Genomic DNA, 27,500 nt, shown 5'->3' on the forward strand with positions numbered 1-27,500 from the left:
ACCAGTCCTTGATCGCTGCCACACAGGTACCTACACCAGGCACAGAACCACACCCCTACCGTTGACAGTCTCTCAGCTGCCGTGGTTGCCAGAAACAGTTTCTGTTCATTCACAGCTTCAATATAGCTAGTGCTGTCCAGGTCTTGTACAGTCTGCACAAGGGAAAAAGTAAGCACTGGACACAAAAGGAGAATATGCAAATTCTGGCCCGCACGGAGCCAACAGCTGCAGAGTCAACAACCTGCCGCTCTCCGAGGCCACACAGCACGTGACTATACTGTCCTGAAATGAATGAGCACCAATGAAAAGTGTCAGTCTATGTCCACAGAATGATCGCACATACAGGGATGTAGCTTTTGATGGCTTAGATCTTCCAGAGACCGAAGCCTTGGATTCACAGGACTGCAGTTGTTTTGTTGTTGTTGTTGTTTTTTGCTTTTTGGTGGCACATCTGTCACAAACAGGATACGAAGTCTTGTGTTTCCAGGAGATGCAGTTTTTGGTAGCTTATGGAAACTTGACGAAGCAGCAGAGTTGGCCTGGAAACTATTTTCATCCAGGCCGATGCGTCCAGGCTGATGCTATAAACGTCACACGGTGTCACACATGACATCACTACCACCAGTGACGCATATTAATTTTGTCAACACATGGACGTGAACGCCGTCAGTGGGGCCACTAACCAACATTTCCCTCCACGAGAATAATGGCGTTACTTTCGGTCTTAGGCGCGTTGACTTGGATTGTCGGTTGGTCTTACCATTGTTCGACGGATAGGACAATAATTATCGTCGGGAGTGTTGTGTTAGGAAGAACTTTGAGTGACTCAAGTCCCGTGTGGCCAGTGAAACGTTTGTATCACGCTGATGACTGTTGGTCGGTTGTCTGGTGTTGCTGCAGCGCTTAGTTGTAGGCTTAGTTGTGTGTGTTGTTCCTCAGGTCGTCCAATGCCGGTTACCACGTGCCGCGGAAACGTGTCGCTCTTGCTCTGCTTTGGTGAGAGGCGCTGTCTTTATTGACGGAGACCTATTATCGGTCCTTGCAGCGATCCACACTGACCCCCACAGAATGAAAGATTAATGGGAAACCTCAACACAGACTGTCAGAGGATGGGCCGCTCTCCACGCCTCGTTACTTCTCTCAGGACGTACCACACGCACACACGTGGGAAGAGGGATTGTTGCTGTTCGGATCGATTGTTTCGACAGTGCCTTTGATCTTATGACCGTTTTTTGTAGAGGCCTAGGTTTGCCCCACAGATGTATCTTAGTACAAAAGAAAGGTTCCAGTTAATGTTCTCTGTGCACGTTGAAACCTGCCCTGGACGAATAAAAAAAGCAAGAACAACAAAAAAGCCAGTTATTTCTTGTTTTTGCAGCAAAACGAACATGGGTGTCAAAAGCTTGTCACTTATTCAACTTCTGTGCAACGTTCCATGTAACAACTAGACATGTTGAACCAGCAATTGTCACCGAGTCAACTTGTTTAGTAATCATATGGAACATTGCACAGAAGATGAACATGTTGAATAATGTCGAATATGATCGTGACGATAAACAGTATCTAAGAAGATGGGTGTCGTGTAATGGTCAGTGATTTCAGCTAGTCGTTGGAAATCAGTGTAGTTAATGTAATTAGACGTGTTTAGTTTATTTAGCCAGTTATTAAATCTGCCCATGCATGAGTTTGTTTTTTTTTGTTGCGCACAAAAAGCAGCACGTCCTTAAGTTCCGGTCGGCGTTGTATGTCAGAAGCTTGCTGTTTTAGATGTGTGAGTCTTGTGCCGCAGGAAAGAATTTGCTTCGATTCAGGATACAGTGCTTGGTGTATTATGGCAAAATATAACTGTTCATCAGTTGTTTAACACAGACTTTGGCGTCGGAAGGCAAAATACAACTGTTGATCAGTAATACTGCCTTTGGCGTTACATGGCAAAATACAACTGTTGATTCAGTAATACTGCTTTTGGCGTTACATGGCAAAATACAACTGTTGATCAGTAATACTGCTTTTGGCGTTACATGGCAAAATACAACTGTTGATCAGTAATACTGCTTTTGGCGTTACATGGCAAAATACAACTGTTGATCAGTAATACTGCTTTTGGCGTTACATGGCAAAATACAACTGTTGATCAGCAATACTGCTTTTGGCGTTACATGGCAAAATACAGCTGTTGATCAGCAATACTGCCTTTGGCGTTACATGGCAAAATACAGCTGTTGATCAGTAATACAACTAATACAACTGTATGGCAAAATACAACTGTTGATCATAAATACAGCATTTAGCGTTGTATGGCAAAATACAGCTGTTCATCAGCAATACAGCATTTAGCGTTGTATGGCAAAATACAGCTGTATGGCAAAATACAACTGTTCATCACTGGGAAAGACAGCGTTTGGCTTTGTACGGCAAAATACAACCGCTCATCTGTTTACCTCCTCTCTTTTGTGCGCGTTTCAAGGACAACCAGTTCAACCCCACAGACTTCAAACAGAAACACAGGTCAGCCCCCCCATCCAAGGGTCTCTTCATGCCTGACCACCACAAAGCGGACAAAGCGCCGTCTGGGTCCGCGCTGTGACGTGTGATGTTTGCCAATGCACGACGAGGCGCTTTGCGAGAAATTGATGGGAGACGTGCCTTTCGTTGGCCTTGTATTTATTCATTCATCTATTTATTAATCAATTTATTTAATTATTTATTTGTTTATCTATTTATTCATTCATTTATCATTCATTACGGCCAGCACATGCCACGGAGAAACCGCGTCGCCAGCTAGGCAGCGACTCACGCGCCAAGTTGATGGAGCGATTTTAGCCGTTAGTTATTCAGACCTTGACCCCCCCCCCCCTCCCCAAAGAAGAAGGGATTGGGTGGGGGTAGTGGGATGGTGGAAGGTCGTTACCATTCTGAGGGTGTGGTAAGGGAGCTGCAGGAGTTGGCGCGGAAGCAGAAGCAGCAGCAGAAGCAACAGTCTGTTATAATAGCATCGTGACAGGCAAGGTACGTTGAAGTGGCCTGCACGCAAGAGGAAGAGGAAAAAATTGTTTACATGGCGGGTAACGCTTTGCACATGTCTCCATCTGTATGATGGAGCCAACGGGGGTTGTACTGGCATAGCTCATCTGGTGTGTGTGTGTCACAGTGTACATACGTGAGTGAGTGTGTGTGTGTGTGTGTGTGTGTGTGTGTGTGTGTGTTGTGTTTGTGTGTGTGTGTGTGTGAGTGAGTGAGTGAGTGTGTGTGTGTGTGTGTGTGTGTGTGTGTGTGGAAAGTCGCCCATCGCCTCACGCCCTGCTTGCACTGACTTTGTAGTGAAGCGTTAATCTGACTGACTGTCTAGTCTGCTTCAGGTAAGGGAAGAGGTTGCAATGTAAACACACGTCACGCGCGGGCGCGCGCGCATACAGACACACACGCGCGCGCACACACACACACTTAGGCACGCACGCGCAGACACACAGACACAAACACACACACACACACACACACGCACACACACATACGGAGTTGCTGTTGACCATCACCATTATCCTTCTCCACCACCATCATATTACATTTCCGTGTCATTCTCTTTGTGCTCTACCCCCCTCCCCTCTCTCCCCCCCCCCCCCCCCGACCACCACTGCCACCACTTCTATACTCATCAGTGCACGTGCTTGCTAATTTGTTTGCATGAAGATGAGAAGAGAGAGAAACAAAAGAATTGTACACAACTATTCTCTGCGCTACTGCTGTACCATCACCCGCCGCTCCTAATTACTTCTGTGAACTTTATTTCTGTCCTTGTACATGCTTACATCACCTTTGGGGAATTATTAGGATGGTATGTTAAATCTTCGTGCTCTTTGTTCCTTTGATCTTTTTTTTTTCTTCTTCTTTTGCCCCTCCCATTGACCCCCCCCCCTACCCCCTCCCCCCCCTACCCCTCCCCCCTCATGTACGAGGAAACAGATGGTGGGATTGTAGGTATACTCTAAATTTGCAGTGTGTGTGTTGCATGTGCATATGTGAGTGTGTGTGTGTGTGTGTGTGTGTGCATGCGGCTTGCTAGATTTTTGTAGTGGGAAAAACCCAAAAAGATTACCGGTCTGAAATGTTCAGAAGACGAAGAAAGGACAAGAGAAGCGAGCGGACGACAGAAAGAGGGAGGGAGGGAGGGAGGGAGAATTAATTAATTATCATTTTTATCTATTGAGGGAAATAGTTATCAGTTTTAAAGGAGAAGGTAAACTGTTCCAGTATGATCGCTGCTGTGTAGAAACCTGACTTGAAGACGTCAGTTCTAAGAAAGACCAATTCTAGGAAGACGTACTGTTAGTTTAAGAAAGTGCAGGTTGGTGTTGAAAGGAATACTGTCTACCGCACCAAGAGGAGCAGCCCCACTAACTGTTTTAAGAGAGAGAGAGAGAGGCAAAGAAAGGATGGATAAAGATTAAACTATCGAATTTTCTCTTCCAACCCCCCTCCATCCAAACACACAAGCTCGCGCTCACACACACACACACACACACACACTGGTGGGGGTGTGGGGGAGGGTTTATGAATCATTATTGACACTTGCGCTTGTCCAAGTTTCTCCTCCCAGATTATTCTGAATGCTAAATAGCTGGTTCCCTTGAATGCTGAACAAGTTTTCCTCTTCGCCTTGCAAACATTGCTGAGCGAAAAGTAGAAGGAAGAAAAGAAGAAGAAGAAGAAGAAAAAAACAAAAACAAAAAAAAAAAAAGCAAAAAAAAAACCCAAAAAACAAAAACAAAACAAAACAAAACAAAAAAACAACAACAACAACAACAAAAAAAAGCAAGTGAGCACCTCTTTTCTTCCCCTTGTGATTGAACACACGGTACCCTTCCTGGAAGGAGTGTCTTTTCCGTTCGCACCCCCTTCGATCGCGTCTTCTCCTGGTGGCAACTTTGGTTTCCGGTCTGACACTAACATACGAGATGAATGCTTCCCTTCTGAGAAACACTTGAAGTCCCCTCCCCCTCCACCTCTCACCCCTCCGTTTCTTTTTCTTTGTATTTTGTTTGTTCTTTTTGTGTGTTTGTTTCTCCACAATTTGTCTTTGTTTTTGTATTTGTGCGGAAAGTTCATCGAAATAAGGTTGATGTTCGTTTGTTTTGTTTTGTTTTTAAAAAAAGGTAGAAAAGAATGGAATAGAAAAAAAAAGAACAAAGGTACTATAACAACAACAGCATCAACAAAAACCACACACACACACACACACTTACACACACACACACACATTACCCCTATCCACACACACACACACACACACACACACACACACACACACACACACACACTACCCCTATCCACACACACACACACACACACACACACACACACACACACACACTACCCCTGTCCACACACACACACACACACACACTACCCCTATCCACACACACACACACACACACACACACACACACACACAAACACACCACCCCAATCCCCATCCCTGTTCAGTCCCCTGTCAGACCCAGACCAATACAAACCAACAGGAACCGAACCGTAAATGCCACAGGTTTCGTGCTCCGTCACTCCCGCTTCTTACCCTTGTGTCTGAAGCATAGGCGTCTGCTGCTCATAAATTCCGTTACAATTTTACGCTTTTTTTTTTTTTTTTTTTTTTTCGTGCACGCGTGTCTTCTTGGATGCAGTAAAAAGCTCGGAAGAAAAATAGCAGGAAGGGAAAGCAAAGAAGGGCGATTACTCTTTTATCGGCAAGTATCTCTCCCCCCCCCCCCCACTTCGCTATTTCCCTGGCAAAATGATGGAGAGGGGTGGTATATGGTTGATTCTCCGCTCTGCACTTGACTGACCTGACCCTGCTGCTGCACACACCCCCACCCCCCACCCCCACTCCACCCCCGCAAACTTCCTGTGGTGTGTGCTACACGGTGCGAGCTGAAGAGGAAGGATCAGACGTACAAGACTTGTAGCTCTGTGACGTGTCTGGCGGTGGCGGTGTTTGTTGGAAGATTTACCAGGTCATAAGGTTTCTGGTATGTTACTCCACCCCCCCCCCCCCCCCCCTTTTTTTTTCTTTCTTTTTTTTACTAAGCCGTGAACGTTTGTTCAAGAACAGAAGAAAAAGAAATGAATAGAAGAAGAAGAAGGGGAAGAAGAAAGACCTACCAGGATCTGAATACCATTCTGTTCCATGGGGAGATGAGATGGAGGAAAATAAAATAAAAAAAGAAAAATCGGCATGCGGTTCAGTTTGTTGTAGGCAAGACGGAGGTTGAATTAACTTTGATTATCTGTTGGAGGTAGAGAGGTGGTTGTTTTTGTTGTTGTTGCTTTTGGTTTGGTTTTTTTTTTTTGGGTTTTTTTGCCTGTGTTGTATTATTTTTCGCTATCCGTGATACAGACTGCTGTTCGGAGTTCGGGGAAGTCTTTTGTTTTTCCCCATTCGATCGGATTAACATCGGTCCAGATAATTTTGATTTTTTTTTCTTCAAAAAGCAGATGAAAGATGAGGAATGGGGGAAAAAAACAAAAAAACAAAAAAAACATCCTTTGAAAAATAACACCCCATATTGAGTCTCTTTATTGAGAAAAACCACGCTCACACCCCCAACACCTCTACCTCTCGCCCCCAACACCCCCCCCCCACTCCAGCCCCCTCCAGCCCCCTCGTCCTCCTACACCTGTGTTTTCTATTCCGTCCCATATACATAAAGACGAGGACGGCATGGTGCAGACAGGTGATAGGTGATAAATGATAACAACAAGGAAATCAATCCTCGGTTTTTAACACCGGCTAGTCCTCATTTACTGCTGTTTGTGGGAGGACGTGAAGCCCCAAAGAAGAAGAAGAAGAAGAAGAAGAAAGTGCTGACAGACAGAACCCTGAGGGGTACAAGACAAACACACGCACGCCAGCTTCACAGGCCATTCAATTTGCTAACAACACCTGCACAAGCTGTTCTACGTCTGTCTGGATTCTGACGCCCCCCCCCCCCCCCATCCCCCTCCCGCCAGCTCCCACCCCATTTGGTTTTCTTCTTCTTTTTCTTTACTTCTTTTCTTGGCTTATCAAACATATTATGAAGTGGACAGGTGTGTATGGGTTTGGCGAAGAAGCAGTGGAAAAGAATTATTAAAAAAAAAAAACAACCCAACCAACTCACAATTCTATATCTGTGAATGAGAAGCATGTGTCATGGTCCCAGCCGTCCTCAGAAAATTGTGGGGGAAGGGAGGTAATGAATCAGACTGCGGCGCTTCCTCCCTCCCTCTCTTTCTCCAGCAGACTCATATAGTAGTCGACTGTGGCCGTGAGTTGAAAAACACCCCCCCCCCAAAAAAAACAAAACAAAAACAAAAACAAAAAAAACAAAACAAAACAACCCCCCCCCAAAAAAAAACACAAAAAAAACACACCAAACAAACAAAAAACAGAAACCCATATTATGTGTCTTTTACTTTGCGGCGTTAAAACATGAGAGTAACTCAACTAGAAGAACACGTTATACACTGGGGGAAACAACAACAACAACAACAAAACATGGAATTAGGTGGTGTGCAGGCGTGAAAAATGTATGAACAGGTAGGTAGGTAGAGATAGAGAGAGTGAGTGTGTGTGTGTTCGTGTGCATGTGCGTGTGTCACCACCTGGGAAATCAGAAAGGGGGTCAAAGAACTGAAGTACTACATTAGTCATGGGAGCGGTCCTGAGAGATGAACTTCCTAGTCCGTCGCCTTGGCAGACCGTACTAACACAAACAGTAACGATCGGATGGTGCCGTTAAGAATGAAGAAGAGAAGAAGAAAGAGTTATCAGTTTCCGATGGTGCCGTTATGAATGACTGAAGAAGGGAAGAAAGAGTTATCAGTTTCCGATGGTGCCGTTATGAATGAAGAAGTGGAGAAGAAGAAAGAGTAATCAGTTTCGGATGGTGCCGTTAAGAATGAAGAAGTGGAGAAGAAGAAAGAGTTATCAGTTTCCGATGGTGCCGTTATGAATGACTGAAGAAGGGAAGAAGAAAGTTATCAGTTTCCAATGGTGCCGTTATGAATGAAGAAAAGAAGAAGCAAGAGTTATCAGTTTTCGATGGTGCCGTTTTGAATGAAGAAGTGAAGAAGAAGAAAGAGTTATCAGTTTCCAATGGTGCCGTTGTGAATGAAGAAAAGAAGAAGAAAGAGTAATCAGTTTCCGATAGTGCCGTTGTGAATGAAGAAAAGAAGGAAAAAGAGTAATCAGTTTCCGATGGTGCCGTTTTGAATGAAGAAGTGAAGAAGAAAGAGTTATCAGTTTTCGATGGTGCCGTTATGAATGAAGAAGTGAAGAAGAAAGATGTTATCAGTTTTCGATGGTGCCGTTATGAATGAAGAAGTGGAGAAGAAGAAAGAGTAATCAGTTTCGGATGGTGCCGTTTTCAATGAAGAAGTGAAGAAGAAAGAGTTATCAGTTTTCGATGGTGCCGTTATGAATGAAGAAAAGAAGAAGAAAGAGTTATCAGTTTTCGATGGTGCCGTTGTGAATGAAGAAAAGAAGAAGAAAGAGTAATCAGTTTCCGATGGTGCCGTTGTGAATGACTGAAGAAAAGAAGAAAGAGTTATCAGTTTTCGATGGTGCCGATGAAGAAAAGAAGAAGAAAGAGTACTCAGTTTCCGATGGTGCCGTTGTGAATGAAGAAAAGAAGAAGAAAGAGTACTCAGTTTGCGATGGTGCCGTTGTGAATGACTGAAGAAGAGAAGAAAGAGTAATCAGTTTCCGATGGTGCCGTTAAGAATGAAGAAGGAAGATTAATCAGTTTCCGATGGTGCCGTTAAGAATGAAGAAGGAAGAGTAATCAGTTTCCGATGGTGCCGTTATGAATGAAGAAAAGAAGAAGAAAGAGTTATTAGTTTTCGATGGTGCCGTTATGAATGAAGAAAAGAAGAAGAAAGAGTTATCAGTTTTCGATGGTGCCGTTAAGAATGAAGAAAAGAAGAAGAAAGAGTAATCAGTTTCCGATGGTGCCGTTGTGAATGAAGAAAAGAAGAAGAAAGAGTTATCAGTTTCCGATGGTGCCGTTATGAATGAAGAAGTGAAGAAGAAAGAGTAATCAGTTTCCGATAGTGCCGTTGTGAATGAAGAAAAGAAGAAGAAAGAGTTATCAGTTTCGGATGGTGCCGTTGTGAATGAAGAAAAGAAGGAAAAAGAGTAATTAGTTTCCGATGGTGCCGTTGTGAATGAAGAAAAGAAGAAGAAAGAGTTATCAGTTTCCGATAGTGCCGTTAAGAATGAAGAGGAGAAGAAGAAGAAAGAGTTATCAGTTTCCGATGGTGCCGTTATGAATGACTGAAGAAGGGAAGAAGAAAGTTATCAGTTTCCCATGGTGCCGTTATGAATGAAGAGGAGAAGAAGAAAGAGTTATCAGTTTTCGATGGTGCCGTTATGAATGACTGAAGAAGGGAAGAAGAAAGTTATCAGTTTCCGATGGTGCCGTTATGAATGAAGAAAAGAAGAAGAAAGAGTTATCAGTTTCCGATGGTGCCGTTAAGAATGACTGAAGAAGGGAAGAAGAAAGAGTTATCAGTTTCCGATGGTGCCGTTATGAATGACTGAAGAAGGGAAGAAGAAAGTTATCAGTTTTCGATGGTGCCGTTTTGAATGAAGAAGTGAAGAAGAAGAAAGAGTTATCATTTTTCGATGGTGCCGTTGTGAATGAAGAAAAGAAGGAAAAAGAGTAATTAGTTTCCGATGGTGCCGTTATGATTGAAGAAAAGAAGAAGAAAGAGTTATCAGTTTCGGATGGTGCCGTTGTGAATGAAGAAAAGAAGAAGAAAGAGTTATCAGTTTTCGATGGTGCCGTTATGAATGAAGAAAAGAAGAAGAAAGAGTTATCAGTTTTCGATGGTGCCGTTAAGAATGAAGAAGAGAAGAAGAAAGAGTAATTAGTTTCCGATGGTGCCGTTATGAATGACTGAAGAAAAGAAAGAGTTATCAGTTTTCGATGGTGCCGTTATGATTGAAGAAAAGAAGAAGAAAGAGTAATTAGTTTCCGATGGTGCCGTTATGAATGACTGAAGAAAAGAAAGAGTTATCAGTTTTCGATGGTGCCGTTATGATTGAAGAAAAGAAGAAGAAAGAGTACTCAGTTTTCGATGGTGCCGTTATGAATGAAGAAAAGAAGAAGAAAGAGTACTCAGTTTTCGATGGTGCCGTTATGAATGAAGAAAAGAAGAAGAAAGAGTACTCAGTTTTCGATGGTGCCGTTGTGAATGAAGAGGAGAAGAAGAAAGAGTTACCAGTTGAGTAGCGGCTTACCAACTCACCCACAGAGCGTTGGGAAATGAACAGAGAGGGCGTGACTGAGGAAACTGCAGGATCAATGATGGCGTGGGAGAAATAGGTAATGATGATTAAATGTTAATAATAATGATGATGATAATCATAATCATAATGATAGTAATACTAATAGTAATAAGATTGATTGATTGAATCTTTAATGGGTAAGGAATTAGGCACAGTAAAGGCCTTTTTATAATTCTGCCCATATAATAATGATGATGATAATCACAATAATAATGATAGTAATGCTAATAGTAATAAGATTGGTTGATTGATTGATTGATTCTGTAATGGGTAAAGTATTAGGCACAGTAAAGGCCTTTTTACAGTTCTGCCCATTTAACGACACAAAACATGAATATAGAGAAATAAAATGAAAGAAGACAAAATAATAAGAACGACGGATGAGAAGAGTAACTAGAATAGTCCATTTACAACAATAGCAAAGAGGAAGAAGAAGGAATGTTTATAAATATAAGTTTATTTAAATATATACGTTAGAAAGGATCAAAGTACCGTCGCCTTTCAAAGTCATCTGGGCAGTGAACTCATGTCCACCGTGTCTAGGGCTCGGCATAGGAAGGCGGGGGCCCAATCCTCTTTTTTTTCCACTGCTTCGACCATCCCATTCACACCTGGGTGGAGAAAGGAAAACAGGAGTCCAGTGCCTTTTCCCAAGAGCACAACACCAGGTCGATACAGGGGTATCGAACCCAGGCCACTGTTTTCAGAAGTCCAGACGCCTTACTTAAGGATTCTAAAAAGGTAAAAGGAACGTAATGTATAGGAAGGCAAAGTAAAATAAGTCAAGGTACAGTAAAGTAAGTATAAAGCAAGTGTCAGTTCGGTAAAATGAAAGAAAGGAACGCAAAGCAAGGTAAAGCAAGTTAACGAAAAACGGGGTAAAACAAACTAAAATAACGCAAGGTAATTTCTTAAACTTTCATTTATTTCATTTTACCTAACTTACAACTGCTTTATATTACGTTACTGTACCTTGATAAAGTCAAGTCACGTAAAGTATGATAAGGCAAATTAAAGCGAGGTTCAAAAAAAAAAGGTAAAGAAAAGTAAAGCAATGTAAACCAAAACAATGTAAATGAAGAGAAGGTAAAGTAAAGTAGGTTGAAAATAAGTCCATGAAAAATACTTCAATAAATAACCAAGACACATACTCATCTGCAAGTCCGCCCATTGATATAAATTATTCATCTGCACCGAAAATCCATCCATTAACCTGTCCATTCAAGCACGCACATACACACCCCCATGCATGTAGAAGATGCCCTGATGATAAAAGCGCCCGATTAGGAAACGAAGCTTCTGATTCGATTCACGGTGCACCTCGAGTGGTTGGCTGGGAGCTATTCCTTTGGATAAGATGATAAACCAAGGTCCCATGTACATTCAGCGCACGTTTAAAAAAACAACAACAACAAAACAACAACAACAACAACAACAAAAAACCCACCTGCGGTGATGTGAAAGGTGTCCCTGGTTAAAGTCTGTGCAAAGCGCACTGTGATCGGAAAAAACCGCACATATCGACAGTGACTGACGGAATTTGTAGCGCAGTACTGTAGCAAACCTTCCAACTAACCAGTTTAAAAAAAAAAAAGTATAGAAGAAATATGACAGACGTCACCGAGCCTTCTCTCCACCCCCCACACCCCCTAAAAAAAAAAAAAAAAAAAAAAATCACACAAGAAAGGAAAAAAACAACAACAGCAACAACAAAACCCACCAACATAACAATAACAAGAAGAAAACTATTATTAAAAGCCGTTATTTTTGTTTTGAAGTTGAAACACACATCACTGATTATCTATATTTAAATCAACAACAAACAAACAAAACAAACAACAAACACATAAACACACACACACACACAAAAACAAAAACAACAACACACACACAACCCCCCACCACTCTCGCCCCCACACCCCCGAATTCCCCCCCACCCCCAAAAAAACAAAACAAAAACAAACCAACAAACACACACTCAAAAGTTTCTTGGATTGATTGCTCCAACCTCTGTCACTTTTTGTCAATCTCAAGTTCTTTTTTTAACCGTCTTGCTTTTCTTGTTTCATATCCCCCTTGTGTAGTTGCACCCATATCCCCCCCCCCACCCCACCACCCCCACAAATCCTAACCTGCTGTGAGAAAAGGAAAGATGAAAAAAGGAGAAAGAAAATAAAGAAAGAAAGATAGAAAGATATACAGAGACAAAACAACATTATGGAAATTTGTTTTTTCTTTGCGTTCATTTTCCCTACCACATCTCTGTATTGGAGGAGGAAGGGCTCGAGGAAGAGAGAAAGAAGTTCAGACGTAAACGTGGACACACATTAAAACAATATCAGTCCACAAATTGAAATGAGAGGAAGAAAGAAGTTCAGACGTAAACGTAGACCTACATTAAAACAATATCAGTCCACAAATCGAAACTAGAGGAAGGAAGGAAGGAGAAAGAAAGAAAGAAAGAAGTTCAGACGTAAACGTGGACACACATTAAAACAATATCAGTCCACAAATTGAAACGAGAGGAAGAAAGAAAGAAAGGAAGAAAGAAAAAAGTTCAGACGTAAACGTGGACACACATTAAAACAGTATCAGTCCACAAGTTGAAACGAGAGGAAGAAAGAAAGGAAGAAAGAAAGAAGTTCAGACGTAAACGTGGACATACATTAAAACAATATCAGTCCACAAATTGAAACGAGAGGAAGAAAGGACGCAAGAAAGAAGTTCAGACGTAAACGTGGCCACACATTAAAACAATATCAGTCCACAAATCGAAACGAGAGGAAGAAAGGAAGGAAGAAAGAAAGAAAGAAAGAAAGAAAGAAGTTCAGACGTAAACGTGGACACACATTAAAACAGTATCAGTCCACAAATCGAAACGAGAGGAAGAAAGGAAGGAAGAAAGAAAGAAAGAAAGAAGTTCAGACGTAAACGTGGACATACATTAAAACAATATCAATCCACAAATTGAAACGAGAGGAAGGAAGAAAGAAAGAAAGAAGTTCAGACGTAAACGTGGACATACATGAAAACAATATCAGTCCACAAATTGAAACGAGAGGAAGAAAGAAAGAAAGAAAGAAAGAAGTTCAGAAGTAAACGTGGACACACATTAAAACAATATCAGTCCACAAATCGAAACGAGAGGAAGAAAGAAAGGAAGAAAGAAAGAAAGAAAGAAAGAAAGAAGTTCAGAAGTAAACGTGGACACACATTAAAACAATATCAGTCCACAAATTGAAACGAGAGGAAGAAAGAAAGAAAGAAAGAAAGAAAGAAGTTCAGAAGTAAACGTGGACACACATTAAAACAATATCAGTCCACAAATCGAAACGAGAGGAAGAAAGGAAGGAAGAAAGGAAGAAAGAAAGAAGTTCAGAAGTAAACGTGGACACACATTAAAACAATATCAGTCCACAAATCGAAACGAGAGGAAGAAAGTGTGGAGGAAGGAAACAAAGCAAAGACATAAAGATGGACATACAAAAACAACGTTACACATCAAAACAATATGAACCTACAAACAGAAATGGAAAGGAAGAAGTTAGAAAAAAAAAGAAGTAAAAACATAATCAAGATGTATATACAAAAACAATATTGCGTCAAGTTGTTTTCGTCTGCATGAAGCCCACTTTCAGAGATTTCTGTGGATATTTTTTTCCCTCCAAAACTCGTAAAAGTTTGGGTAAAAAAAAGCTTGCATGGTATCAATTTCACATTTCACTCCTCCGTGCGTATTTTTACGTTGACGTTATCCATAATGAGTGCCTAGAATCGAGTCGTAGCTTTACCTTTTTCTTCTTCTTCTTTTTTCTGCTTTTTTCCCCCCCGGATATGTGTTTTTTTTTTTCCTTGCACACACGTCGAACTTGGAAACCTGTTCTTTCACAGACGATTTTGACGAAGTTTCGGAATCGGAACACTCACTTTATGATCACTTTGACGGGAATACTTTACTTGTGCTGCAGCTCACTGTTTTGACTTTGACGGCTGATGGTTTTTTCTTTTTCTTTTCATTTTAAAAAAAAATATTTCACACAAGAAGATGCGGAAAATAACTGCACGATGTAGTACCAGCAACTTTCCCTCTTTTTTAAAAATTTTTTTTTTTTTTAGTTTGTTTGATTTTGTTTAATTGTTACGGTGGCGGAGGGAATGCTATGGACGATAGCTCAGCAGGCACTCATAACAGGTGGCCAGTCCGTGACTGGACAAGACAGGGGCGAGGAGCTGCACGTCTGACCGCGCACACGCACACACACACACACACACACAGTCTGCCGATGTGTCCCCGTCGATCCATTCTCTCCCCCCCCCCTCCCCTTCTTCCTCCTCCTCCTCCTCCTCCTCCACCACCTGCTCCTGCCTTCCTGCCGTTACACCTACCTCCTCCCTTCACGTCAGCAGCAGCGCATGTGGTGGGGGAATGCTGTTGTTGAAGTCGTGTGTGTGTGTGTGTGTGTGTGTGTGTGTGTGTGTGTGTGTGTGTGTGAATGAGTGTGCGTGCGTGCGACTCGATATCTGGCTGCGGCGCCGTATGGCAGCGCAGCAGCAGAGAGCTCTACATACGTATAGCCCGGCATGGGATGGAGGAGCGAGTCGGGCGCGGAGCTGTGTAGTAGCTGTGGCGGTGGCGGCGGGAACTGTGGACGATGTCTGTCATGGTGAGAGGAAAGGAAAGAAGGAAGGAAGGAAGGAAAGAAGGGAGAACACAAGGCCAGCGCGGACTGCCTCATCTCTGTCTGTCTGTCCGTCTTTTGTCTGTTTCTCTATCTGTCTGTGTCTCTGTCTGTCTGTGTCTCTGTCAGTCTGTCTGTCAGTCTCTCTGTCTCTGTCTGTCTGTCTCTCTATGTCTACGAATGTTTTATTCGGATTAAGGCCCCGTACTGAAGGGGCTTATACAAAAGAACATAATACACATTTCTCGCTAACTAAGGTAGCAGTTAACAGACAATCTGAATAAAACATTCGCATTCGCATTGTCTCTGTCTCAGTCTCTGTCTCTCTGTTTCTCTCTCCCCGTCCCTCTCTCTCTCTCTCTTCCCGCCAGTTACTCGTAAAGACTCACCCCACGATGTTACAGCGAACTTTACTCTATCTCTTTCCTCTGTCTCTCACTTTCTCCCCCCTCGCCCACTTCTCTCTCTCTCTCTCTCTCTCTCTCTCTCTCTCTCTCTACTGTTCAGCTGTGGAGTTCAGTGCTGCCAACATCAGCGCTTGATCCGGCGATCCGTCGACTGAGGCCGTTTGGATCGGTCTCGAGTCCGCGGGGGGAGATCTGTGGGCTGAAAGCAAACCTTAAAATGCTCCCCGTCACTGACTGGACCGACCCCTTTGTAGTAGGAGTGATAAAGCATCCTGTGCAGAAACTAATGATACACGATGCTGATGATACCACCACGGCAGTGTCTGTCATTGGCCTCTTGGAAGGAAGGCGAAACAGAGCATTGTACGTGCTTTCTTTGTGTCTTGGGGCATGTCTGAGTGTAGTTATAATTATACTATCCATATCTATCTATCTGTCTGTCTGTCTGTCTATCTATCTCAAGGGCTGACTAAGCGCGTTGGGTTACGCTGCTGGTCAGGCATCTGCTTGGCAGATGTGGTGTAGCGTATATGGATTTGACTGAACGCAGTGACGCCTCTTTGAGCTACTGATACTGATACTAATACTATCGATCTACCTATTTTTATGTTAAGGTGTAGTTATAGATCATGGTTATACTATCCATATCTGTCAATCAATTAGTCAGTCAGTCTATCTATCTGTCTATCTATCTATCTATATATCAACCTTTCAGTCCTTCACAAGAGCAGGATGAATCACTGTAGCAGAAGGCATAGTCTTCAAGAAGACAAGTTTGATGATAATTACAAGTTAATTGTTTCCGGGGATTAAGCCGAACATGAAGGCTTCGTCAGGAATTGCGCCGAAAAAACGGAAAGAAAATAAATAAAACAAACAAAAGAACAACGGGCGAGCCCCCAAGCTGTGCATCACATTTTGAATTCGGGAAGTAAAACACAAGGAAATGCGTAATATTCTTCATTAGTTAAAAGACACGGCGCTAAACCGTGGACTGGGTGATTGTATTGTAGCCATTGTAGAAGACCATTCTTAACAAAGTCTTGAATCAGTTTGTATACAAATTTAATGTTAAAGTTTAGCCTTAAAGGAAGCGTTCTTGGCAAGAGTTAAGTCTGCTATAAAGATATAGTTTACGAAGTTTGGAGATGATTGGCTTACTGGTTAAGTTGGGTTTTTTTATGACGGGGTCGATGAGAGATAAATGCAATCTGTAATCAAGATATAGATAGCTTAGTGGCCATAATTATAGAAATAACTCAAGGTGTTGATCTCTTACTGCCACCGTAAGGAAACAATAGCATTGCTTAGAAATCGAAATCAAAACTTGTTTTTATTCAGGAAAGGGAATAAGCACACGATGGCCGATTTTCATCCTGCCCCACCCCACCCCCATCCCCCAATGGAATAGAATAAAATGAAATAAAATAAAACGACGAATGAATAATAATAATTTTAAAAAATCGAGAAGTTTGTCTGTCGATTGGCGAACCATTCAGTCTGCATCGTAAACACACGTTGCCGCACAGTGACATTTTGTGTCGACAATTGTGTGTGCATATGGGGGGGGGGGGCGAGCTTTCTTGGAGAAAAGGTCACAGAAGAAACGTCATAGGTTATGATGTCATGACATAGCCATTTTTAAGGGGCCTATCTTTGTCACAAGTGAAAGAAATGGGTAATCATGGCATATATTCACCCAGCAGCGTTTTTCAAGTTTGTTATTGTTTTGATATGTGCTCACATGTTCCATGTTTGTTGGCTGAATAAGAGCTCTTGGTCTGGTTTGGTTTTACTGTCCATTTGATTTTTTTTGCTCCCTGTTTTTGGTCATGGAAAACATTCGGAGTACTAACGGGGCAATATCTACCACCTTTTCCCTCAAGACGGAATGAGCAGTGTTCACAAGGCGTGGACGTTCACTCCGCCACTCACACAGAGGAGTGGAGGGGAAGAAATCTGGAAAAAGCCGATAAAGGTTGCTCAAAATTTCGCTCAGATTTTGTGTGTGTATACATTGAAGGACAGGAAGACTGGGGAAAGAAGGAATGCTACATGTTGTAGGCTGGATTACCAAACCAGTAGTAGAACTGCCCCATGGTACAGGCTGGGTATGTCTGACAGGAGAGGAGACCTGAAAATTGAAGGAACAGCATTTCCCCCTAAAGTCCAGTCCCTGAGCTGTCTGTGGCTTTGCTTCTTTGACATTTTTATCCTGTGACGTTTTCCCTGTGATTCTCCCCGCCCTCCCCCTATTTCCGTGAAAACACACCTAGAAACTCTAGCCTTTGCCCGACTTTCGAATACGTTTCTGCAAATACGCTCGTACAAGTCTGTGTGACTGACTGCTCGTAGTCTGAACAGTTTTCGAAACTAAGACCCAGATCTGTGCTGGGCCTCTTACATGCGGATAATTTCCTGTTTGAATGAATGCCCTTGCTTTGTTTTATATACTGTCCGTACTACTGCCCTGATCTCTTTGGTCGGGGCTGTCTTATTTCATCCCGTGGTATCCTTCTGTCTTCCTTTGGCATTGGCAGTGCACAGTGATGGAAGGATATGGAAGTCAAACAAAGGCATCGATCTCTAGCCTTTTACGGCCATCAGGGCAGTGAGTTCATATCTACCGTGTCTAGGGCTCGGCATAGGAAGAAGGCCAGGTCCGGTCCTCCCCTTCCGCCGTTTTAACTCCTCGAGTGAAGTGAGGTACCCATTTACACCTGAAGGTGGAGGCAGGAAAATCGAAGGTGAGTGCTTTTCACAAAGCAATGTTGTTCGTCTCTGTGAATTAGTATTATACATGCGTATGAGTGACTGGTGTATAATCGTTTGTGTTTGGTTTGTGTCTACACAACGATTTGAGCATATAGATGCTTCTTTTTCTTCTTCATCTTCATCTTCTTCTTCTGTAAGCCTGTCCCACCCTTCATGTCTCTTCTAGCTTTTTCTTTTCTCTCCCTGTTTCCTACCATAATACTCGCTGCCTTTCTGTCTCTGTCTCTCTGTCACACACACACACACACACACACACACACACACACACACACACACACACACACACACACCTTCTCTCTCTGTCTGTGCCTCACGTCTGTCTGTCAGTCTGCCTCTCCCCCTGTCTATCTACCCTACTGTCTGTCTCTCCGTCTGTTCATCTGTCTGTCTGTCTCTCTGTTTGCCTCTCTCCTGTGTGTGTGTGTGTGTGTGTGTGTGTGTGTGTGTGTGTTGTTGTTGTTGTTGTTGTTTTATTTGTGTGTGTGCTTGTTTGTGTGTCCGTTTCTCCGTGTCTGCAAGCCTGCCTTTCTCTCTCCTCCCCAGGATATTATTGCGAGGTGGTTCTAATGATGTGAAAGTGCTGTCACGTAAGAGTTCTGCCCCGCGTTAGTTTTTGTCCCCACCATTTCCGCCCCCACAACATGCCGCTTCTACTCTGTGTGTATGTGTGTGTGTGTGTGTGTGTGTGTGTGTGTGAGAGAGAGAGAGAGAGAGAGTGTTTGGCTTCCTCCCCCTACAGTTGCTATTCCTTCCGCCCTCACATTCCACCGCGGCTCCCACCCGTCCTAGTTTATATTTATTTGTTGTTGTTGTTGAATTTTCTTTCTTTTCATCGCGTATTTCTTCCCCCCCCCCCATCCCCCGCCCCCATCCATACGTCTTACGTCGTAACGGTATGAATCCTCATGCCCAGCAATATATCAGTGTTGAATCACTTTGTAGCCATACGCATCGACTACTGGTAACATTTCCGTATGGCCCAATGCGTTCCACTTCTTAACCATTGGAACCCATCATCATGTTCCATTTTTGTAACCGCGGATATGTCCACACTGTCCACTTCTTAACCATTGGAACCTGTATGTAACAAAGCGGACCACGTCACGCTGCGTAACAAAGCGGACCATGTCACACTGAGAAACAAAGCGGACCGCGTCACACTACGTAGCAAAGCGGACCATGTCACACTACGTAGCAAATCGGACCACGTTACACAACGTAACAAAGCGGACCATGTCACACTGAGAAACAAAGCGGACCACGTCACACTACGTAGCAAAGCGGACCATGTCACACTGAGAAACAAAGCGGACCACGTCACACTACGTAGCAAAGCGGACCATGTCACACTACGTAGCAAAGCGGACCACGTCACACTACGTAGCAAAGCGGACCATGTCACACTACGTAGCAAATCGGACCACGTCACACTACGTAGCAAAGCGGACCACGTCACACTACGTAGCAAAGCGGACCATGTCACACTACGTAGCAAAGCGGACCATGTCACACTACGTAGCAAAGCGGACCATGTCACACTACGTAGCAAAGCGGACCACGTCACACTACGTAGCAAAGCGGACCATGTCCCACTACGTAGCAAAGCGGACCACGTCACACTGAGAAACAAAGCGGGTCATATCCCACAGCGTTAGAAAGCGGACTACAACACAATGCCAGGAGGTGGGAGGTATAGCACTGACCTACCAACCATGCAAACGAACAGAGAGAGAGAGAGAGAGAGAGAGATGGGGAACTGATAGGGCGAACGGGACCGGGAAGACGGAACGGGACGGATGGAGGTGGGAAGGAAGGAAGGAAGGAGGAAAAGCAAAGCAATGGAAGGCAGGGAGAAAGGGTAAGGAAGGAAGGAAGAAAAGAAGGAAAGATGACTTGGTGAGTAGGTGGGTGGCTGGATGGGACGGCGGATTAATGAATAAATCAACGAATTAACCCAGTTTTCTAGGAAGAGAGGAAAGACAGACAGACAGAACAAACAAACAGAAACCCTCACAAGATGAGATAACGAATAGTGAATCTTCTTCAAGAAAAGAAAAGAAAAGAAAAAAGAATGACATGAATGATACAGATTATTACTGGCTTCAGAAAGAGAGAAAAGGATAGAAAAGAAAAAGCAGAAGGAAAAAAAAAAAAAGAAAAAGAAAGAATTAATAAATGAAAATATACTAAACTCACCCACTTCCCCAAAACTGGGCCAGTTTGACCAGTTGACCAACTTACCCACATTTTTGTCGGATTATTCAAAGCGATGCGTTTTCCGTCTCTGTTGGAACAAAAAATCTGGTTCGCAGACAGACATCAAGAAGTGTTGCCTCGAATGTATTGACTGAAGTTTACTGCGCTATTTGGCAGCACTGACAACCTACGACCAGATACTGTAGGGTTCCCGTAGGATTCATCTGCAAGTAAAATACTCCCTTTTCAATGAGAATTCGTGTGATTATTCTGCAAAGCGCGACACGGCGTTTTCGATAATTCGTATGATTGTTGCATTGTGTTATTGTTATAGTACTCTTTTTTTTGTCACAACAGATTTCTCTGTGTGAAATTCGGGCTGCTCTTCCCAGGGAGAATTGCATCGCTACACTGAGAGAGCCACCCATGTTTTTTTGGTATTTTTTCCTGCCTGCAGTTTTTATTTGTTTTTCCTATCGAAGTGGATTTTTCTGCAGAATTTTGCCAGGGACAACCCTTTTGTTGCCCTGGGTTCCTTTACGTGCGCTAAGCGCATGCTGCACACGGGACCTCGGTTTATCGTCTCATCCGAATGACTAGCGTCCAGACCACCACTCAAGGTCTAGTGGAGGGGGAGAAAATACTGGCGACTGTGCCGTGATTGAAACCAGTGCGCTCAGATTCTCTCGCTTCCAAGGCGGACGCGTTACCTCTAGGCCATCACTCCACGCAAGTAAGATACTGCGTCTTCAGTGAGATTTCAACAGTGTTATTCGATACTTCAGTCTTAGTTCAAGAAAATACGAAAGAAAGTTTAATTAAAGTTAAAAAAGAAAACAAACAAACAACCAAAAAAACAACAACAAAAAAACGCAGTTTACAGTGCAAGATACATATGAAAAGTGCTCGCTTCTAGGTGAAGTCGCTGGTCTTTTTTTTTACCATTACATGTGTTTTACAACTATATGTACACACAACTGTATGTATATATGTACACATAACTACATGTACACACTACAGACAGTAGTGCTACGCTGCTCCATCTTTCTGTTTGTCAGGAAAAAAACAAACAAGCAAACAAGCAAGCAAACAAACAAATAAACAAACAATCTTTCCCTCACACACACACACACACACACACACACACACACACACACAGAGGCATGTTGCTCTTGCGAGCTTACATGCAAATGAAACTTGATAATCTCTTTTCACGACATAATCCCGAACAAGAAATGTCAGTCCCAACGCGCATCCCCCCCCCTTCCCTGTTCTCCGCGTGAATCATTGCTGAACGATTGTGTGTGTGTGTGTGTGTGTGTGTGTGTGTGTGTGCGTGTGTGCGTGCGTGCGTGTGCGTTTTGCGACATAAACTAGTAAAAAAAGCCTGATGGAAAATGCCAGTGTTCACGGCATTCTGCAGTTGCGTGTTTTCTTTGTCCAAATCGATCGTCATTTGCAATGAATTATTCAGATCGTCATGGTGATTAAATTATGGCTGGAATTTGAGACGAAGAAAGCGGGCGGGTGTTGCTTTTTTTTCTCTCTTCTTGTCATTAAAACCAGTGTGGCTTTTTTGTTGTTGTTGAAAGTTTTATCTTTTAATATTCAGTTTCAGTTCATCGTCCCTAACCAAGCGTATGTATATGATTCTGATACCAAAGTAAACCACGATGTCATGTTAAGTGTGTGTGTGTGTGTGTGTGTGTGTGAGGGGGGGGAATGGGGGTGATGGGATGGATGGAGAACAGACAGGGAAGGAGGCAAAGAACTTCAGAGATCACCTGCGGTTCTGATAGTTTACTTCAAACAAGTCACTCGTTCATCTACAGTCACTCACGGTCACGGGTTATCTGTGAACGGCGCCGCGACGGACGTTCCCGCGACGCTGGCGCGCATGAGCGACCCCCGACTGGATTCTGAACGGTGCTTGGAGCCATAATTATTATTCACTCTACAAGTCTTGATACACACTCAACGCTGCACGTTCACAGAACACGAAGCAGCAGTGTCTGGCGAAAAAAACCCAACACCCAAACCATCTCTTATCTCCAGTCCAGTCCCGCATTGATAAGAAAACTCCCAAGTTTGGGTGGTCTCCAAAGCTTTTAACTTCTGATATTTGTGAGCTGTAGAGCTGAGTTTAACGACCTTTTTGGCTGTAGCCTTTACACGTTAAGTTGATAATGGCTTGGGTCTTGGTTCCGTAAAGGTTGCGTTGTTCGAGGGGGTCTGAATCGTGGAAGCCTGTCTGGGTGGGGAGTCCGGTTGGCGTTCCGCGGGGGGTGTGGGGGCCTGGAAGCTGTTGTCATCCTTGCCAGCTTATAGTAGGGTAAAAGATGTCCCACAAAATAGACTGGTCGGTTAAAACTCAATGATTACCGATTTGCTTTTTGGGACTGATTCGAAAGGCCGGCCGCCATACAAGTCACCCTACTGATGAGCTTGCTAGGCGATGATTGTGTGAAGTTTTGTTACGTGTGTGTGCGTGCGTGCGTGCGCGCGTGTGTGTGTGTTGTGTGTGTGTGCTTGACTGAATCCTGATTGAATGACACAGGAAACGAATGATGAGCGCCCAATGCTGTCAGTCGGCTCTACTTAGGTAGGGGACCTGTTGTGCAAATGACTCCCGTTTTCGTAAAATGCTTAGCGTTAGGTCTCTAACCGAAGATAGGCGCTATTTAAGTATCAGTATCCTCCTCCTCCTCCTCCTCCTCCTCGTCGTCGTCGTCGTCGTCATAATAATCATCATCATCATGAGTTTTATCATGTATGGTTCGTGGAGCTCTGTCCCACACAGCCTGGGTACTGGACGTGCCGCCGCTGTCATCTGGGGATCGATCAGAACTATAGAGCGTGCCGGAACCCCGCGATCAACATGATGATTGGCAGGCGGCTAGGATTTGGTTGAGATCTGCTGACTCATAAGGACTGGAAAGAATCTGTGTGAGGCACACACACACACACACACACACACACACACACACACACACACACACACACACACACACACAGAGAACGATAACGATAACGATTATTTATTCAGGTGAAGGCTAGAGCCCCTTCCTGAAGGGGGCTTTCATTGAAAAAAGGATGACGACAAATTAACATGACACTGTAAATCGACAATCCAAATCAACCCCAAACAGTGAAAACAAATATCAGCAACATTCATGAAGTAACAATACGCAATCTCTTCAGTGCTTCGTGTGTATATATTATGTATATCTATATATGGCTAAGTTGAGAGAGAGACAGAGAGAGAGAGAGAGAGAGAGAGATGGGGAGGGGGTGTAGGGATGCTCTCAGTTACAAGGCAACCAGCAGTCCCCTATTAGCTGCTGTGATTTGCATACAGCTGTCAGTGCCTTCAGAGAGAGAGAGAGAGAGAGAGAGAGAGAGAGAGAGAGATGTGGTTTATTCGTACAGGCCATAGCTCGGAGGATATACTGTCGAGTTGCAGAATCACTGCGGTCTTCTTTATGTGACATAAACGTTTCGCCAGTCGTTTGCTTTGTACAGATAGCCAGCGAAGTCCTTGACGGTCTTTCCATTTGTTGTTTACGTGTGGTGTGCTTTATGTCTAATCGGGCGAGGGTGTTGAAAGTAAATTAAATGGGATAAACTGTTTTCTAACATCTACTACTCATTACAATGGACAATTCTATCTATCTATCTATCTATCTGTAGTTATATATATATATATATATACATATGTATATATCGAGAAAGATAGGGGCATACACAGAAGCATGCACACACACATACACAGACGCACACACACACTGTCTCTTATATCTATCTATCTATCTATCTATCTATCTATCTATCTATCTATCTATCTATCTATCTATATATATATATATATATATCTAGAGAGAGAGAGAGAGAGATGCGTGATATATAGATATCCGCTCCAGTTATTCATTTTTCTTTCATTTTCTTTCACTGTCTGCATCATCTCATAAAACTTGTTTCTTTGCTGGTTTTGTTCCAGTCTTTACCTTCTTATGGAATAAACGAAATAAATTATATACATAAAAAGATACGCATGAAATAAAGTATAAAAAAAAGTATAAAAAAAAGAAAAAAAAGAAAGGAGAAGAAGAAGAAATAAGATGAATCCAGATAAGATGTAATGAGATAAAATTGTGATTTAGTTCCTGAGATGTATTCTTCCAAACATCTGAAGGGGGGAAACAAACTATATATATTATATATATGAGATACAAAAATACAAAATAATAAACTGCGAACAAAGGTAACCGAGCAAACGAGACAACGAACTAGGAACAACAAACGGAATACAACTGAATTAAGAGAAAAATACAATTGAATTACACCTTCAGTGCGTTTTTGTACGACTTCAGAAACAAGGTGGAGGCGGTATGCGAATGCCAAGAGAATAAAAACACAGTTCTTTGAAAATTTCTCGGACTTTTTCTTTTTTTTGTTTCTTCTTTTTTTTTTTTTTTCATTAATGTTTTTTTCATTGTGAAAAAATAGCGTCTAGTTTTCAAGTCGACTGCATCATCGCTGCTGGCGACGCATGCGTATTCGTTAGCCGGCTCATAAAGGCACCCAACGCTTGTTGTCCTAGTTTCTGTCTGTCTGTCTGTCTGTCTCTCTCTCTCTCTCTCTCTCTCTCTCTCTCTCTCCTCTACTGTCCGTCTGCCATGACCCCGTCCCTAGACCTCCCACCACCCACGCTCCCCTCCCTCCCTCCCTCTCTCTCTCTCTCTCTCTGTGTGTGTGTGTGTCTCTCTCTCTCCTGCTTATGTTAACTGCCCTCTTCATATATGAACAGTGTACCTGTGTATACGGTTTATTCTCGTGTCTGCTCAGAGGGCTGGGTGATTAAAGAAAAATTAAAAAATAAAAAATAAAAAAAAAGAAGAAGAAGAAGAAAAAAGGAAATTTGTTTTTTTCCATTCCCTGCGTGAAATTGGAAATAGTTTTGGATCTTCCTATTTCCCTTTGCCTCCCCCTTTCTCTATCTGTCTGTCACAGACAAACAAACACACACACACACACACACACACACACACACACACACACACACACACACACACAAACACAAATTATCTACATCTCTCTCTCTATATATATATATATATATATGTACACACACACACACACACACACACACACACACACACACACACAAACAGAATGGAGCCGTAGTCACGTTGACATGTGGTATGGACGTCATATCCGGTCAGAATTTGATCTGAAAGGTAATGAAGTCAGTTTTCTTTAAAAGTATTTTTTACACACACACACACACACACACACACAGTCACACACACACACACAGACACACACACACACACACACACACATATATATATATATATATATATATATATATATATATACATACATATAAAACCGTCCCTTCCCACCTTTTTTATATAAAAAAATTATTGAAGCACTCGTCTATCAGTTATCTCGTCCCCTCCCCACCCAAGTACCCACGTGGCTCCGGAGAAAATTGTTAATTCAGTCCTTTTTTTGTGTGTGGAATGATAGTTATTTAGTTTCCTTTACTCGATGAATTGCTTCATTCCCTTCTTTAATTCACTTCTCACACTTGGAAAATTGTGAATGCAATCTTTTTTTATAATTTTTTGATTTTTTTCAAAGAATATCAGTTGAATCGTCTATTCCATGAGAAAGATTGTGAATGCAATCTTCTCCCTTCCTCTCCCACATTTTTGTTTTCTTTTGAAATTTATTGTTGTTCTAAGATTGTTCAATTAATTTCCCAGTGTCTTCCCTGTGAGGTGTTAATTCATAATGTTTTTTTTTTTCTGGAAAGATTAACCCAGCCTCCTTTCGTAACCTCAACACAGTTTTCCTTTCGGAATCGTTAATGGGATCCTCACTTTTTTGCCTTCCAGAAGCTATGCATCTGAGTTGAAATCATCAATTATATTCTCACTTTTTCCTCTGTGTATCTGTTGTTGTTTTTTTTCCGTCTAGAAGCAATGTATCAATGTATCTGAGGTGAAATCGTCAACTACATCCTCACAATTTTCCTTCCAGAAGCTATGTATCTGAGGTGAATTTTTTCCTTCCAGAAGCTATGTATTTGAAGAGAATTTTTTCCTTCTAGAAGCTAAGTAACTGAGGTGAAAACGTCAATTAGATCCTAACTTTTTTCTTTCCGGAAGCTATTTATCTGCGGTGAAATCGTGAACAACATCCTCACTTTTTTCCTTCAAGAAGTTATGTATCTGTGGTGAAATCGTCAACCAGATCCTCACTTTTTTCCTTACAGAAGCTATGTATCTATGGTGAAATCGTCAACTAGATCCTCACGTATTTTCCTCCAAGAAGCAATGTATCTGTGGTGAAATCGTCAACTAAATCCTCATTTTGTTCCTTCCAGAAGCTATGTATCTGTGGTGAAGTCGTCAACTAGATCCTCACTTTTTTCCTTCAAGAAGCTATTTATCTGAGCTGAAATCATCAACTACATCCTAACGTTTTTTTTCCTTCAAGAAGTTATGTAACTGTGGTGAAATCGTCATTAAGATCCACATTTTTTCTCTTTCAGAAGCTGTGTATCCTTGGCGAAATTGTCAGTTAGATCCTCGCTTTTGTTCTCTCCATAAGCTGTGTATCTGTGGTTCCGAGTCATACAACACATCACCTCCATTTTTTGATATCTCATCCTCCAGGTTGCCTTCACGCATCAAGACCCCTGCGTGTGTGTGTGTGTGTGTGTGTGTGTGTGTGTGTGTGTGTGTGATTACACTTACGGACTTTATGAATATTTTAAAGTTCTTTGAGTGCACCCCCATTAATTGTCAGTGTGAACCGTGGCCTTGGCCTCAGTGTGCACCTTTGTGGCACACTCTGATGATGCTGTCAGATAGGCTGGTCAGATTCTGCCAACGGTGTACAAGGTGTAATCTTTCCCGTCGCGGTCATGGTGATAATGGTGATGATGACTAGGGGTGAAAAAAAAAACCCCACCAAAAAACAAACAAACAAACAAACCCCCCCAAAAAACCCAACAACAAACAAACCCGCGTTGTTTTTCTGTTGCGAATAGGTAGCAATAGTAGCGTTTGCGTCTTCATTTCATGCCTTTTTCATTTAATATGATAC

At 42.6% G+C, this 27,500-nt stretch overlaps 2 protein-coding genes across 4 annotated transcripts in view; one reads left to right on the forward strand and one right to left on the reverse strand.

Annotated features, from left to right (window-relative positions):
* The window catches only part of LOC143297015 (FMRFamide receptor-like), a 142,260-nt gene extending 140,979 nt beyond the window's left edge, over window positions 1-1,281 (reverse strand). Inside the window, exon 1 of the mRNA XM_076609146.1 lies at window positions 1-1,281. This exon is cut by the window's left edge and continues 87 nt beyond it. The gene's annotated coding sequence lies outside the window, so the exon portion shown is untranslated.
* LOC143297255 (focadhesin-like) overlaps window positions 1-27,500 on the forward strand; it is a 724,856-nt gene that overhangs the window by 177,415 nt on the left and 519,941 nt on the right. The window contains exon 1 of one of the 3 annotated variants that reach the window (XM_076609499.1): window positions 14,923-14,988. The exons of the other annotated variants lie outside the window; for them this stretch is intronic. Coding sequence (XP_076465614.1) covers window positions 14,977-14,988 — 12 coding nt within the window. The 5' untranslated portion in view covers window positions 14,923-14,976. Of the gene's footprint in view, window positions 1-14,922; window positions 14,989-27,500 lie in introns of those variants that run through there. 3 annotated transcript variants of the gene reach the window in all.

The sequence above is a fragment of the Babylonia areolata genome, chromosome 22 (assembly GCF_041734735.1).
Source record: "Babylonia areolata isolate BAREFJ2019XMU chromosome 22, ASM4173473v1, whole genome shotgun sequence".
In the NCBI taxonomy this organism is placed as follows: Eukaryota; Metazoa; Mollusca; class Gastropoda; order Neogastropoda; family Buccinidae; genus Babylonia; species Babylonia areolata.